We start from the raw sequence: 15,819 nt of genomic DNA on the forward strand, positions 1-15,819 counted from the left end.
ATAACATTATAAGAAAAAACTAAGGGGAAAATAAGTGAAGTCAAAATATTTAAAGAAGACAGAATAAGTGAAAATGAAAAACCTAATGTCTACAAAAGCTCTTTAAACAATGGCCTTAGTAAATGCTATTGCTTAGCATTTATTATGAGCAATTATGAGTAAAGGTGCTCCAGGTGGGAGAGCAATAAGGCCTCACGGCTGAGGCAGGGAGAATTAATTGTGGCACGCTCAGAAACACATCTCCAACTTAAATTCAGAATTGACAGAATTGTCTCTAGATTCCAGAATGAAACTGAAGTAGAACTCGATGTGATGTAGTGTGCCAAGGCTATGATCAGAGAAACTAGGCCAACATTGCTATCATCACCTTAGTTCTGAAGTCTAGAAATGTGACAATTTGCTAATGCTTGCTATGATTACATTTTCACCTCAGTTTCATCTTAACATTGCAGATTATTATTCATCACCTTATATTTTCAAATATACATGTAATCAGTCCTCTATACACACATTCTTTAATATTAGCCTAGAGTGAAGAAGGAGCACTACTGAAGACAGAAATAAAATCAAAAACCAAAAACTCTTTAAATAATATAGTCATAGAACTTAATGTTTTTAATTTTTAAACTTCTAACATATGGTAAGAGATGAAAAAGATATTTTATACCAACCCAAAGATTCACTACTATCATTTATATAAACTATATTTAAGTCTTAAGAAGAACGAAAAGACTTCCAAATGTGAAGTGGATTAATCTCTCCAAAACTGAACCCTAAACCTTATTTGTGTAAACGATCATTAGTTGTTTTCCATCTGTTACATGAATTCCATCTTTAAGAAAGCAACTATTCATAAATAACATTCACTAAACAAATTACTTAGAAGATTATTTTTATTCAAAATAAATATCCACTTTATTTTAAAATACTACAGAATATCTTTTAATAATACACTTTCAATAGAACTTGATAAACAATTTTTTAGGAATCTACTAAATTCATAATACCACTTTCTCATGAATAATGAGATGTGTACAGACTCAGTGGAATTAAGTTTAATGAACACCACCTGGTCCGTAGGAGAAGCACACTAGACTTGTAAGGAGTGCCTGGAACCTAGTGTTACTGAATTTATATTCGCTGAATGAACAGACAAACCCAGAGGTTAGTAGTTCAAATCTCAGCTTTACCATTAAGTGACTTTAGCATAAAGCCACTTTACCTCTATGAAAGGAGTTTTATCATCAATAAACTGGAGTTACATCTTGCCATTCATAAGACTGTTTATGGATCAAATAAGAGAAAAGAAAGCCAGTTATAGGCTACATCAAAAGTCCCTTCCTCAAGAGGACACATTTTTCATCTCAGGACTTGCATATATTTACCTCTCCCCATTCCAGCAATAAGCTTGCATATAATTTACATTGGCAGAATTTGTCAAAAAACCCAAAATTCTGTTAAACACTCCAACCTCTTACATACTGTAAAAAATTTTTCTCAGGCGAACTGCACCCATTAAATTCTGGCTAAATGGCTCATACAATAATTATAAAAACAGTGATCCTTACATTAAATGACTACTTATTTGATGCTTTTAATATATAATAATAAATTTTCATATCAATTCAGCAAATTAAGATTATCACCCCTGTTTTTCAGATGAGAAAACACTAGGGGAAATTAAAAAAATTCTTCAGTGTAAACAAAACAAGACAAAACCTAGTAATTGTGCCAGGACTCAAAATCAGGTCTGACCAACACAAACTACTAAACACTTTGCCCAGTTTTCTCAATAAACTGTCTTCATAAAGAAAACAGTTAAAATATAATAAAGTAATAAAATGTTTTCTGCTTTCTAAGTCAGAAAACATCAAATGTTTAAAAACATATATTTGCATATAAACATAAACAAAACACTTGCTATTTTTTGGCTTCCTCCAAACTACAATATTACTAAGATTAACGCTAATCTTTAAATCCTTTTATTCTAAATAAAGATACGTACATAGACACTTTATATTTAAAAGGTTTTTGATTATATTTGTCTCAGGAGCAAGAAGAAAGGCTTATATGTTTCAGTTAGGCTAATAATCCTGTCCTAAATTAATTCACCTTCCACATGTATAACCTAACATAGATTTAAGTGCACATTATAGTTAAATAGTAATATTCTCCAAAAAACTAGTCATATTCTCAGATCGATGCTGAAAGCTCTATGATTTATTTAAATCACGAGGGACTACATATATTGTCTTGTTATAAATACAGTTCTTAAACCAGTTTATTTTGCATTTTTTAAAGGATATCAAAAAATGAACAAACTCAGGAAATATTAAATGCCATAAAGCTCTAGTGAAGTGTTAATTTAACAAAAACAAAAATAAAATTACTACTAGACATTTTATCATTAAGTACTTCAAAAGCATTTACAAAAAACCTTTTTGCTTACTAAATATCCTACACATATCCCTATGTTTAAGAGGGTTGCCTAACAAGTATTCTTGATGTAAATACATTTTGTGCAGAATTTCAAACATACATATTTAACCCAAATAACTCCTAAGTCAGACTCCAACTAAATTTACGCTAGAAAGTTATATTGAATGCTAATGCTGATATTAATTTACTGAGACAACAAAGTGAGTAGGAACTGCAGACAAAACCATATATATGTAGAAAGTATGAAAATACATTTGAAAATAATCTGATGCCTGCATTAAGTCTACCTTGTGTATCATAATTTATGCTGTTACTAATTCTACACTATCAATGTTCTTTATTTCAATATAGGCTTTAAAAATATATACACATATGCCTAACAGAAAGGAACAGTTCTTTCAAGCTCTTAATGTAAATTGCTAGGTTTCTTTCCAAAAATTATAATCCTAATAGGTGTAGAATGTCTGTCTACAAATATTTGTTCTAAGTAAGAAAGTCTGTGCTAATTTGATAGGAAAAATAGTTTCATATTTAAATCCTCATATATTCAATTACTAATACATTTTAAATATTTTATTTCAGGTACAGACATTTGCATGTTCTCTTCTGCAATTACCTACTTTTGTCCTTTGAATATTGTTATATTGTGAGCTGAATATTTTTCTTGTTAATTTGCATAAGTGAGTTACATGATGACTTTAAATCTGTCTCAATTGATCTTTTAATTATTAAATTTTTTGATCATTCATTATACCATTAAGAGTTTGCTAACTCTTTAGTTTATCTGGAATTTAATCTTAATTATGATATACAGTGAGACTATAAAATGACTCCCCCACCCCAAAGGTCATTTATTGAAGAATCCATCACTTTCTTCATTGATTTGTGAATTTTTCTCTATGACATATTACATCCTTACACATCAATTGCATTTTGCTTGAACTTTCTGTTCTATCGATCGATCTATTTTTATACAACTATTTCCAGTCCACCTAAGCCACTGCTCTGATAATCATACCATTTAACCAGGACCTACTCATGGCTGGAAATTGCATTGTCTCATATCACCAACTTAGGCATTTCGCTTTCTATCACCAACAACCACCTACTTTTCAGATTGCTTCCTTCTGCTTCAAAGGTATGCCTTTTTCAAGTCAAGCATAATCTTCAGTCTTCAAGACTCTACTACCTTCTATGTCTAGCTCTCACACCTCCAGCTTATATTCCCTAGTCTAATATTTCAGTCACATTCATTCAACACATCTTTACTGAATGCCTACGACTTCCAGGCTCTATATTAGGCTCTAGAGAGAAAATGGAGACAAGACAGAGAAGTTCCCTGCCTTCTTGAAGCTGTCATTCTAGTAGGCAGATGGAACAACAAAGAAAGTAATAATTGTTTCAGTTAAAGTCTAAATAAAAGAACTAGTCAGGAAAGGAACCAAAATGTAGGACCCACTTTTCAGAGAATAATAAGGAAAGAACTCTCACACAAGATAGTATTTGAAAATGAAGGCAGAAAAGGATCAAGCTGGGAGAAAACATTCCAGGCAGAAGGCATGCAAAAACAAAGCTCTGCGGTTAGAAAGAACCTGGCACGTTGCTCCATTCGTCTTTATGTTACACTCATTGAACAAAACGTCAGTCCTGTGTGATGCCAAATCTTTGCTTTCTTTGTGCTTACTGTGGAGAAAATTGCTTAACAGGGCAGAGGGAAATCAGTCTGTATGTGAGAGCACCAACTCAACTGAGCCTCCATTGCTCTGGTCAATTTGCTCTAGTCCTACTCTCTGAAACTATTTCAAAACTTCTCTCTTCTTAAGGCTCTCTATCCACCAACTCTCTCACTCTCAGCAAATGAACTCTTCAGAGAGGAAAATTGAAGCTAACACACAGAAACACCCTCAACTCCCAAATTCCCTACTCCAAACCTGCCATGACCCGTCCCTGTTAAAACAGAGGAGGGTTTCTTTTCTTAAAGCTGGTTATTCCACTTTGCTCTTGAATTCCTCTCCTCTTATTCTCTCAAGAAAATTACTCTACTCTTTTCTCTCTTGTACACAGCATTCAGCTTCAACTTCAGTGACCATCTAATGAGCATTTATACTCGCTTCACTGTGACATCTTTCTCCTAAGTCAGAATTGTACAAAGATTAGATGGGCTGCCAGGGGAGATAGGTGCCCAGACTTGGAATTGTTCAAGAATAAACTGGATGCTCGACTGATAGGAGAGTAGTAGAGGATTCAAATACAAGATTGGGCACTGAACCAGGTGCATGTGTCAGATTTCTTCTCAAGAATTTCTGATTTAAAGATAATAGAAATGATCTATTGGGGATCTCCCTATTAAAAGTTAAGTTTTGTATAGACAATAATTAAATCCTTAGATATACCTATGGATTTTTCCTTATGAAGGATAGAAATTTAACAGGTTATATGCCTGTCATCAAGTTTGAAGTGAATAGCCTTGAAACTCAACTAAAATGAATCAAAATACATAAGATGGATCTTCTTTTCAATCTACACCCCAGGATAAAGTCAGACTGCAGGCTGCAAGCTCCAGCCAAGTCAGAGCAATTGGAATTCTCACCCACATTGTGGATTCTCAGACATTCTGATGGTAGCTGGGGACAGCAGAAGGACCATCAAGGATTTCCTCATGAACTTACCCCAGCCTACTCAAGGTAATAACAAATAATTAGGCTAGAATTCTCAGAATATGTCTCAATAAATTACATAAACAACTTACTTCATTCTTATTATAAATTTGCCTTCTAGAAGTTCCATTCAGGTTGTAGATACTTGAAGAAAGCAGTGATAACTGCAACAACCTCAAGCTGTGTTCCCAATACAGATCTTTAAAATGTATAATCACCTCAAAGTTTAGAAGACGAGGGCTCTATCATGATGTTTCAGTTAAGATAAAGTATAGCTTTTATTTATACTGTTCATTGTTCTATTATAAGGGGTACTCAAATAAACATTAAAAAATCAACTTCTGAAAACAGGCAGGGGGTATGGGAGAGGAGAGTAAATTTCCTCTGATCCACCACCTTCTCCTCCTCTAACATTTGAAAATAGGGTTACTTTCTAAAGACTTAGTTAACACAATGCATGAAAGTAGAAATTTGAAAAGTTACTTTAAGGAGCCAGATAATTATATTTCTTATTCCAAAATAATAAAGAAATTTTTAATCAGCCAAGAATCTGCAAATAATTGCATTTGTGGCTATCAATTATTAGTCTATAAGCTCTCAACAACATCCCTGAATTATCGAAAAGTATGTACCTATTATTTCCTTAAAATAAAATTAATTTTCTAAGATATACTAAATTTAGGACTTAAACAAATATGTTTTGCCCTGATGGTATTCTAACTGTTTAGTTACTTTTAGTAATTGTTTTGAAAAACAGAAACTTAGCACTGCCTGAATACATCAATGATCCTGAAACACTGTAATGTTTCTAAACAAAGGTACTTTTATGGTCACCTCATATCACAATTCCTGAGAAGCCAAGAATTATACTTTGTAAAGTGAGTATTATGTTCTTTTTGTTTGAAACCATCCAAAATCCCATAGAAGTATTATATATTTAAAGATCCCAAAAAAGGACCTTTTATTGCATATTTTAGTCAATTTGCCTAAATTTGCATTTCTAAGCCAGTGAACTATTCCTTAATTAAAATTACTTTGCTTTTAAAACATTTCTGGAATTCCATAGTTTAGCTTTTTCTTTTCCTTTTTTTTAAATTTTTTTTAAAGATTTTATTTTTTCCTTTTTCTCCCCAAAGCCCCCCGGTACATAGTTGTATATTCTTCGTTGTGGGTCCTTCTAGTTGTGGCATGTGGGACGCTGCCTCAGCGTGGTTTGATGAGCAGTGCCATGTCCGCACCCAGGATTCGAACCAACGAAACACTGGGCCGCCTGCAGCAGAGCGCAAATTTAACCACTCGGCCGCAAGGCCAGCCCCAGTAGTTTAGTTTTTTTCTATCCATCAGTATAATAAGAATTTAAACACATAACTAATCTATAGGTAATTTTAAAAATACAAGAAAAACAATTGAATGATCCAATCTTAATAATCTCTTCTCTTTTGTCATACTCAAGACTTTAATAAGAAAAACTTACTATAAACAGATAATGCTGCAGTTTCCCCTAGAGTTTTAGTCAAGAAAGAGTCATAAGCCTAATATATCTTTAGTAAAATTAATAAAATATTTCAAGTCAAGAGAAATATTTCCATTGTAATGACTCTATTTAAATTTCTGACAACCGGTAATAGCAGAGGCAAATACAATTAGACAGTAGTTCTACTTCCTAAAACAAACATATAAGGTACTACATGTCTGTATGAAGCATAAACATTAACATTTTCTGTACATGTATATGCACATATAATATACACATATATTTACTTTATAGATGCTATCAATTAAGAATCATAAAACTCCTTGGAATACAGGAAAATGAAGCAAATGACAAGGAAAACACCTTCTTACCTGGTAGATATCAGAAAGACTGCTGCTTCCAGAATCACTAGTGATACTACATCCTGAATGGCTAGAAGAAACGTGGGTCACCTGTGGGTGGAGACTATCAGTAAGGTGTAGCTTTGTGAAATCTGCAGGAAGCTATGGAAGGAGCAGGAAAAACTAGGATTACAATTTGAATCAAGAACTCCAATAAGACATTTAAAAATTATATTATGCTCTACCCCACACCATTTAGCCAAAAATATTATTAGGAAAGATCCTTATTTTTCAAGTTCACAAATTACTAAATACTGTCCTATTAACCCAAATCATAAAATAATTTTTTTTAAGTTTATGGGCATTCAATGAACCTTAAATAATACTAAATTCAATGCTTAAATAGGTGGGTTGGGTGGTTAAGATGAACTTGGGTGAGCATTTAACTCAGTGAGCTACAATTTTCAAATTACACACCAATGAGCAAATTAGTCTACTACTATTTGTTAGCCATCACAAATGCAACTTTGTAGCAAGAAACAGCTTAAATAAGAAAACAGATTTGAGGTTCTTATATGCCCAAATGATGTTTAAAGGGAAAAAAAAAGGTGCATCTTAGAATTGACGAAGTGTATTGTTATTCAAGAAACTGTGCTAGGCTCTATGGAGAAAACAGAGGAAAGAATGCCCTCAAGCAACTTAGAATTGAGAAAGTTATAGACAACATTTACCTGTCTATACACATACACCTAAATATCAATTTTCTACTTACTTGTGTTTAAAGTCTTAAATAAAAATAGCCTCTACTGAACAGATTCACTCACTACACATCCCTGAAGTGCTTCTACCACTCCCCCATATAGCAGAGAAAACGCATTGAAAAAGGACACATTCATACAAATATTTACTGAGCCCTTTTCCTCTTACTACGTGCTAGTCAGTGAATGAGACACTAAGAAAAATTGCCCTTAAGAATCTTACACTCATATGTTATTACCAATTCTTTTGAATTAAGAAAAGGGCACTATTTATCTATAATATCACATTATACACTGGCCAATAACATACAGGACATTTCAAAACATGTGCTAACTGACATCATGCAATACTGATAACATTCCTTCTTTCCTGCCTGCATATTGATCTTATTTAGCTGTTGAATAATAATAAAGACTAACTGTTAAAATAAAACTTAAATAAGAGTTTACCTTAGCAACATTCCCTTCTCTCCTTTGACCCTCATCCCTTCTCCCCTTTGAAAAAGAAGATGCCATTCCGTAGTTTAGAATAAGCTTTACAGGGAGCCGATTCAGGGTTATGACAATGACCAATGGGTTCTGCTACCTCAAAGTTCCAAACAAAGAGGCAAAATGTATTTATATCCCACAGTCATTCAGACCTGATTCGACGGATTATGATATTTAATATTTAATACAATTTGTACAGAAATAACTTCATGGGAGATAAAGTATACAATGAAAAGATTCAAACACAAATTCATTAGGGGGGCATATTATCAGATGCCAAGTAAATGGATAAACATATGAGGGAGGAGCTCAGAGAAGTGAGATGTTTATTGAAATGTGTGAAATCATTGCAAATATGACATATCTCACTAAGAGTGTTTTTAAAAAACTGATAATTGAAGATGTGAAATATTAGATAAAATTTAGGAGAATAGCAGTTTCCCTGTAAGGAATATATAGGCAAATATCTCTAAATTGAGAATTTTTATGTATTTTATTCATAATGTAGAATAGTGGAATATTCGCGAGATTTCTTCAGAAACAATTTGAAGACAGAAGTTTACAGAGATGTGTTAATGACAATGATTTTACATGTAGTTAAGCGACAGATATCAGATATTAAATAATATGTTCAAAGCCAGCATAAACATCCTTCATCATCCTAGCCACATTTCCATTTAATTCAGTTATTCGCCACAGACAGCAAGTGGGGAAATGTTACTCAACGGCTCAGCGATTTTAAAAGGCATCAATCAATACATGTAATTACAGAAAAATAAACTGATTCCTATTGATTATCTTTCATAGACATGACTCATGTTGACATGTGCCACAGTGTGATTTTTTTAAAAAATTAACTTAAATATGTCAAATGAAGATATAACTATCTAATGAATTTTTACTCACTAAACAATTATTTATTCAAGTCTCACAGGACTCTCTCCACTTCAGTATTTATCAGCCAGTCATCCTTCCTGACTGAGAATTCCCTGTGTGGAAAGTACTAGGAGCCATAGAGCTCCATATCTAACAGAAGAGAGGTGGATCCAGCCTTTATATACCACAATCTTCATCTATTCCTACTTAGAGCCACAAATACAGAATTACATGGCTATATGAGCCTAAGAATTATAAAGACTGCCTAAAGAGAGAAGGAGAAATGCTTTCACTCTTAAGAGTTCAATTCTATTCTATGAATACTTACTGAGGATCTGCAATATCAGACACTCTGTGAGGGGCGTGGAGTATCAAGACGAACAAGACATTCCCCATTCCAAATGTAACATCTACTACCCAAAACGTCACTGAAATAAGTGTTATGCATAATAGAAAAATAAATCAAACATAGCTTTTTAAGTATGGTTTTTATCTCCCCACCACCACCTATGTTCTTTGCATAACAACATGAAATAATGTTATATTAAACTTAGAATAAATGCACACACAATTTAGTATTAACTAAATACTTCTTTATATTAGAATAGATGCCATGTTTAAGAAAGTTTGAAATTTTTCCCCATAGATTGGGATAACAGTACCATGATTAAACTTTATTGACAGTACACATCAGGCCAAGGTTATGGAATGGGAAAAGTTGTGGAAGTTGTTCCCATAAGGGAAAAGAGTCTGAAATACATTTGGCCCAGCCATAACACTCTAAGAGAATAGAGACCTGAGCCCATGCTTAGGGAAAATGGGTCTTTAAGAGGCAAATGAACTATACAGGGATTGGAATTCAAGGGGCAAACACTGGTACAGGCACTCATGTTTAAACCAGAGGGCAATAGGATAACACAGAATCCCTAGGGAGACAGTAATTCATGGTCTCAGTAAAATATACAAAAAAGGAGCACATATGCCACAGACAACAGGATTCACTTATTCTAAACTTTTCTAGGCTTGATCCAATGTCTATCTAAATTACTATCAGTATGCTATTCAATTAAATTTCAGATTAAAATGGGGCTGTGAATTATCTTGTGACTCTAGCCACCATTTATAACAGAAATTCTGTTCAAAGAATAAGAAAATTTTTTGAAGCTGAGACTATACAGAGTAATTATATGAATGAAATTAAACAATAAATAAATTAAAGGAGAATAACACACTTTATACCTTTTGATCTTAGTAATATATTTCACAGCAGTGCATTAAGAACGCTATTCAAAGGAACCTCTTACATTTTTCTTATCATTTAAATATTTTTATTTTAATATTTGTTTATATGAACGTAATACTACTCAAATTTTTCCTGGATCAAGCAACCAATTTTCCTAAAAAGATAGTACTTGTGAATCACAATTGTAATAAACTACTATTAGGCAAATGATTGAATCATAGTTTAACCATAAACACTACTAACTACATAAGAAACAACATAGGTAATATTTAAATCGGATTCTTAAATGCATTAAGTAAGCATAAATTTAAAATTAATCATAGTTTTGTAAAATCTGGGTATAATAACTTGTTTTGTTTCCTTTTCTGGGAGAAACAGGGATGCTACACCAATTAGCTTTAAACAAGAAGTCGTGCAAAAGATACTGAAGTCTCATATATGAACAGGCATTTGATAGTCTTTATTAATTAATCTAATGACTGGCATTTATAAAATTACTAGCTAATAAATGAACTCATTTTGACCATAAATGCAATGAGTATGGAATGCCTTGAAGTCTCTGACAGCACTAAGTAAATACTTTGTTGAATTGGTAAAATTCTTCAACGTGGTGATAATGACCATAGTAGAGACTAGGGTGGCTGCCCTTCTTCCCTTTCTTTCTCTCCCCCCAAAAGACTGCTTTATGTTCATGTTTTCAAGCTCTACAAGGAAGAGTTGGTATATTACTGGAAATGTAATAGAGATTCATGTTCCACAATGTATTATTATGAACTTAAGGTCACTGAGAAATAGTTAAAAAAACAAAATAAAAAACAAAAAAATACTGCCGTCAGTTGAAATTTATTTAACTGAAAATTTCCCCAAGTAACCTTAGAATCACTTTATTTCAAGAAATAGTTACAACAGAATACACAAGGTTTGGGGTGATTGTTGAAATCTACTGAATCTTCCCTGGCAACTTATCTTGAGTAACACTACCTAAGGTAAGTGAAATATCACACTTAGTGACTAAAAACTAACTTCATATTAAGATGTATCACTGACAATTTATCCAAATGAATATTCTTTTCCCTATATTATCACTGGAGTTTTGTGAGTGTTCTTTATGCTCATGTTTTCAAGCTCTGCAAGGAAGAGTTGGTTTATTACTGAACACATCTCCTATTTTTCTCTGAGGTGTCAGTGAAAATGCAGTCTCCTATATTTTCTATTCATTCATCATTTATTGAAAAAACTGTGTTGGGAGGATTAAAGGAATGACTGGGCATAAAGCACTTAAGAGGGGCCTGGCACACAGAAATCACTACGGAAGTGTGTTAGCTATAGATTACCACCTGCCAGACTCTGTGTAAGACACAGGTCCTTTCCAGCTCTAGAATTCCCGTAGCTGGAATCTAAGATTAGATACCAGCAGGTTAGTGAGCTACTCCCAGAAAGGGCTTTAATGACCAAAGTCATCGATCTGCAGACACTATTCCCTTACTCACTTTAGAACTCAAGTTGTGTTTTAAAAACAGTTCATATTTTCTCTCTGCATGTACACAAACACATACATCGATTTTCTTTTACTACTGATCTTTTCAGATACTACTCTTCCTGACACTATCTGATCCGTTTCTACATACAGCTTGAATGGGCAGGAATATTATTTAACAGCTCATTTTAAAGAACACTTTACAATATGGTCAACTTTTATTTCTCTAAATCATATTTCTTTAAGAACACCAGAAAAAGTAAACATTTGGACTCTTAAATATTATTCATTAGAAGTAACTTTTGCTTCCCTCATACCCTCTTAAGATATGCTCTAGATCCAACAGTCATCCTTGAATATTTCATCCATCAGTATTCCACAAAGCAAAGAGAAAGATTTTTGCACAATATACAATTTCTCTTGTTCATAAATATATATATTAAGGCAAGAAACAAAGTTTTCTCAAAAGTGTCATGAGACAATAGTTTAATAAACCGATAAATATAATAATATTGCTCATTAAAATAAAGTAGATGTTAAAAACACTGATCTGACTATGTTTTATAGTAACGGTTCTACATAAATTTGCTTTACATCCACTGGAGAAAATTGCCAAAAAATTAACAATGTGTAAGAATTGTTTACATTCTCCCAGCTTCCTGCCAGACTCAAAAGACATAAGCTTCAAGTGAGACATACACGGAGTTATCTTCTGTTCAACTTCCTCGTACGTCAGGTAACATTGAGCAAGTTAATTAACTTCTGTGCACCTTAGTTTCTTCCATAAAATAAGTACAATGTAATACAATGACTAAACGAAATAATCATTGTGACCTATAGAATCTACCTTACAGATGCCTCGCTCTTCCTTTTCATTCTCTCTGTCATTTTTCCAGCCAAGGTCCTCCATCATCTTAGGTCAGATATTTTTCAAATTCAATGAAAAACAAACAAACAAAAAAACTAACTTATTTTTGACATTGTCATACCTAACACTACCATTATAGTAGTTTACTTATATATATTCCCCAAAAAGTCCATATATTACATTTTAAATAAATTATATTTATACTGTTCAGTATATTTATACAGCAGTATATTTATACTGCTCAGAATACTGTACTAAATTTTGCAAAGTAAATAATAACCTCATTGTCATGACATGCTTATAGTCTGATTACTCTCTTTTATAATCACTCAAATTTTCATAGCTAAGAATTCTCTCAAAATGATAACAGCTTGGGAGTTTGTGCTTTTGCGTGTACAGTCTTACTCTGTTTGACTGCAAAAACCTCCAAACAGTCGTGTATTTGGCCTAGACACATGCTGTCAACTAGGTGTGGTTTAACCATAAAACATTTTTCTTGCCATCCTGAGCACACTGCCTCTAGATGACAGTCTGAACAGAAGCAGCACTGTGCAGGAAGGAAAGTGCAAGTGTGCTCACGCTTTATTTAAAAAATTCCCAGCTACTTTCCTACATTAAAATAATGTGTTAGAGGGAGCTGTAACAGAGAGGACTTGAGATTAAGATATAGCTTATATACATGAATATTTCACATGGCTTTCCATCAAACATATACTTTTATGTGTTAGAAATAGCTACTGAAATGTGGTAGTGACCTAGCCCTCTGCCCAGGGCAGAAGGGCCACCCAGATGTTTTTTAGGGTCAGTAACACATAAATGAATCATAAACTTCATTGGCTATAGCTGGGAAAATTACAATCTAACTAAATTTAATTCCTACGTTTATGAAACGGGGTTCGTAAATAGGGTTTATTTGTGTTCAAACTTGAACACAAATAAAACACTTTAGGAGCCCTGATGAGGAAAATAAACAATCAAAACTAGTAAATTGATTGAAAGGCTGTCGGTTACATGACTGATGTTTTCAATCAAATACTTTTAGAAAGGTTTTACTATTGGAATATTGAAATAAAGCACTGAATAGAAGGAAACCCACATGAACTTCACTTCAAAACATAAGAGTGGAATCTAGTAAAGTGAGAAAGTATGATCTAAGTACCATATATTCCAAAATGTAAGGCTATGCCCTATTTTTCTCAAAGAAAAGGCAATAAGAAGATTATGTATATACCATTACTATGTGCCAGGCCCTGTTCTAAGCACTTGCATATATATTAGCTCATTTAATTGTGACAACAATCTTATGAAGTAGGTATCATTACGACCATTTTAGATAGAGGGAAACTAAGACACTGAAAAGTTAAGTGATTTGCACCAAGATCATACAGCGAAAAGGTGGCTGACAGAGATCCCAGCCCTGGAGGTCCACCTCTGGAGCACACACATTTAAGCATTAAACTTCAGTGTATTTCTTAATTTACGAGTTGACTTGAAACTCTCATGGATTTTGATGAAATGGCCAAATGGCTGCTCATATCAATTTACTAATGTAGTTTCTCATACCAATTTCAAAATTACACAGAAAATATTCATCTAAAATAATTCTTCACTCTCACTTTAAACTAATCTTTAAAATGTTTATGGTAATATCCAGTACTTATAATTTTGAGATATGTGTATCCAGGAATCATTATTAAATCTGTGTAAAACGTAAAACTTCATTTACTCCTTTATATCAATTTTATCACGTGACCTTATAAGCATTCCAAGTTAGCACTGCTTCAGGTCATTTCAGCTTTATGTTCCTTATTGAAAAGAACTTTTTTGTATTACAAAAAAAAAGGTAAAATAAATTGAGAGAACCTTATAACAGATGAAAGCAACTCCTTTTCTAGTAGTTAAATTTTGCAGAAATAAAACCTTTCCTTATTTATCATTTCCCTAACATTTGACAATCAGAAAAAAATTTATGCACACACATACACAGTTAGTTAATGATATAAGCCTGTCAATTAATTTCATCACCTTAAAGAAAGACACCCGGCATACTGAGAGCAGTTCTATAATTAATATCAGAACAACTGAAAGTTTGTCGTCTGAAAGAAGGTTGAATTTTTTCAAAATGAAAATGTTTATCTGGGACCTAAAACAAAACAATCCAAACTATTTATATAATTTTCCACAGAAATATTGAGGTTGTTGATTAATATATGTATAGCCAAATGAAATGTACTCATGCCTATGAAGAAACACAATTTTATGATGGTTTTCAAGTGACAGCCACTCCATTCTCACTTCAAACACACACACAGAGCATATAATCCCTTTTCCTTTTCAATTTGTTGTTTGCAACTGTCAATAACCACTGACCTGAAAAGCACACATTTCTATGAGGGATACCAAAATAATTCTTAGATCACTCAGTCCAAGAAATTTTCAATAAAATACATGGTAACTGTTGGCACTGAGTCAAGTAATTTAAAAATCATCTTCTAGGTAGCATTTCACCTATTTAAATCCCGAACTCCTTTGTATGTTTTCTCTTCATGTTAGTAATAATTACCGCCGTTATTCCGGGGACATGTACTATGTAATGAGCAATGTGCTGAATATTCGATGTCTGTTTGTTCTAATACTTACAAAGAGCCCAGATGCGGCATTTAATTGCTGAAGTAAGAGAAGCTCAAACAGCTCCAGTGCTTTGTCCACCAGTTACAAGCTCCAAAATTTATACCCTTCTTACTTTGGACCCTGACTTTATTTATTATTTGAGGCCATATTCTCACCTAATCTTTGCACCTGTCTTCTGTCTCATTTAAACAGTAAATGCCTTAAGGAAATCTTACACTAAAATAACCATAGCTTCATTTTCTAATGGGAAAAACAATTCAATAAATATATTTTTTAGCAAAATTTATGACTACCTATATGGTAATACTGATAATATTCTACAGTTACTAAAACTTGAGTTGTCAGTCTCTTGTTTTCCAGGACCAAGTGGGATTTGTGCTATGGAAGTAACAGTCCCTGGAGAGGGTGGGAGCTGCTGGCAATATCAGAAGACAGTTTCTATGACCAATTAGACAACACCTCTGATGAGCTCCGAAGGGACTGCCCTTCATTATCCCCACTGTACAAATGCTCAAGGGAGTATGGAGCTAGGGAAAAGCATGTTTAAAGTCAAGGAAAAAAATATT

General features: G+C 33.2%; 1 protein-coding gene across 25 annotated transcripts in view; it reads right to left on the reverse strand.

Annotated features, from left to right (window-relative positions):
- The window catches only part of RAPGEF2 (Rap guanine nucleotide exchange factor 2), a 244,836-nt gene that overhangs the window by 42,172 nt on the left and 186,845 nt on the right, over window positions 1–15,819 (reverse strand). For 17 of the 25 annotated variants that reach the window (XM_070608689.1, XM_070608642.1, XM_070608647.1 and 14 more), the window contains one exon: window positions 6,942–7,073. In XM_070608689.1, the coding sequence (XP_070464790.1) occupies window positions 6,942–7,073 (132 nt within the window). Of the gene's footprint in view, window positions 1–6,941; window positions 7,074–12,601; window positions 12,668–15,819 lie in introns of all 25 variants that reach the window. The other 8 variants (XM_070608669.1, XM_070608631.1, XM_070608617.1 and 5 more) reach the window with 1 other exon arrangement.

This window comes from Equus przewalskii, chromosome 2 (genome assembly GCF_037783145.1).
Source record: "Equus przewalskii isolate Varuska chromosome 2, EquPr2, whole genome shotgun sequence".
NCBI classification, from domain to species: Eukaryota; Metazoa; Chordata; class Mammalia; order Perissodactyla; family Equidae; genus Equus; species Equus przewalskii.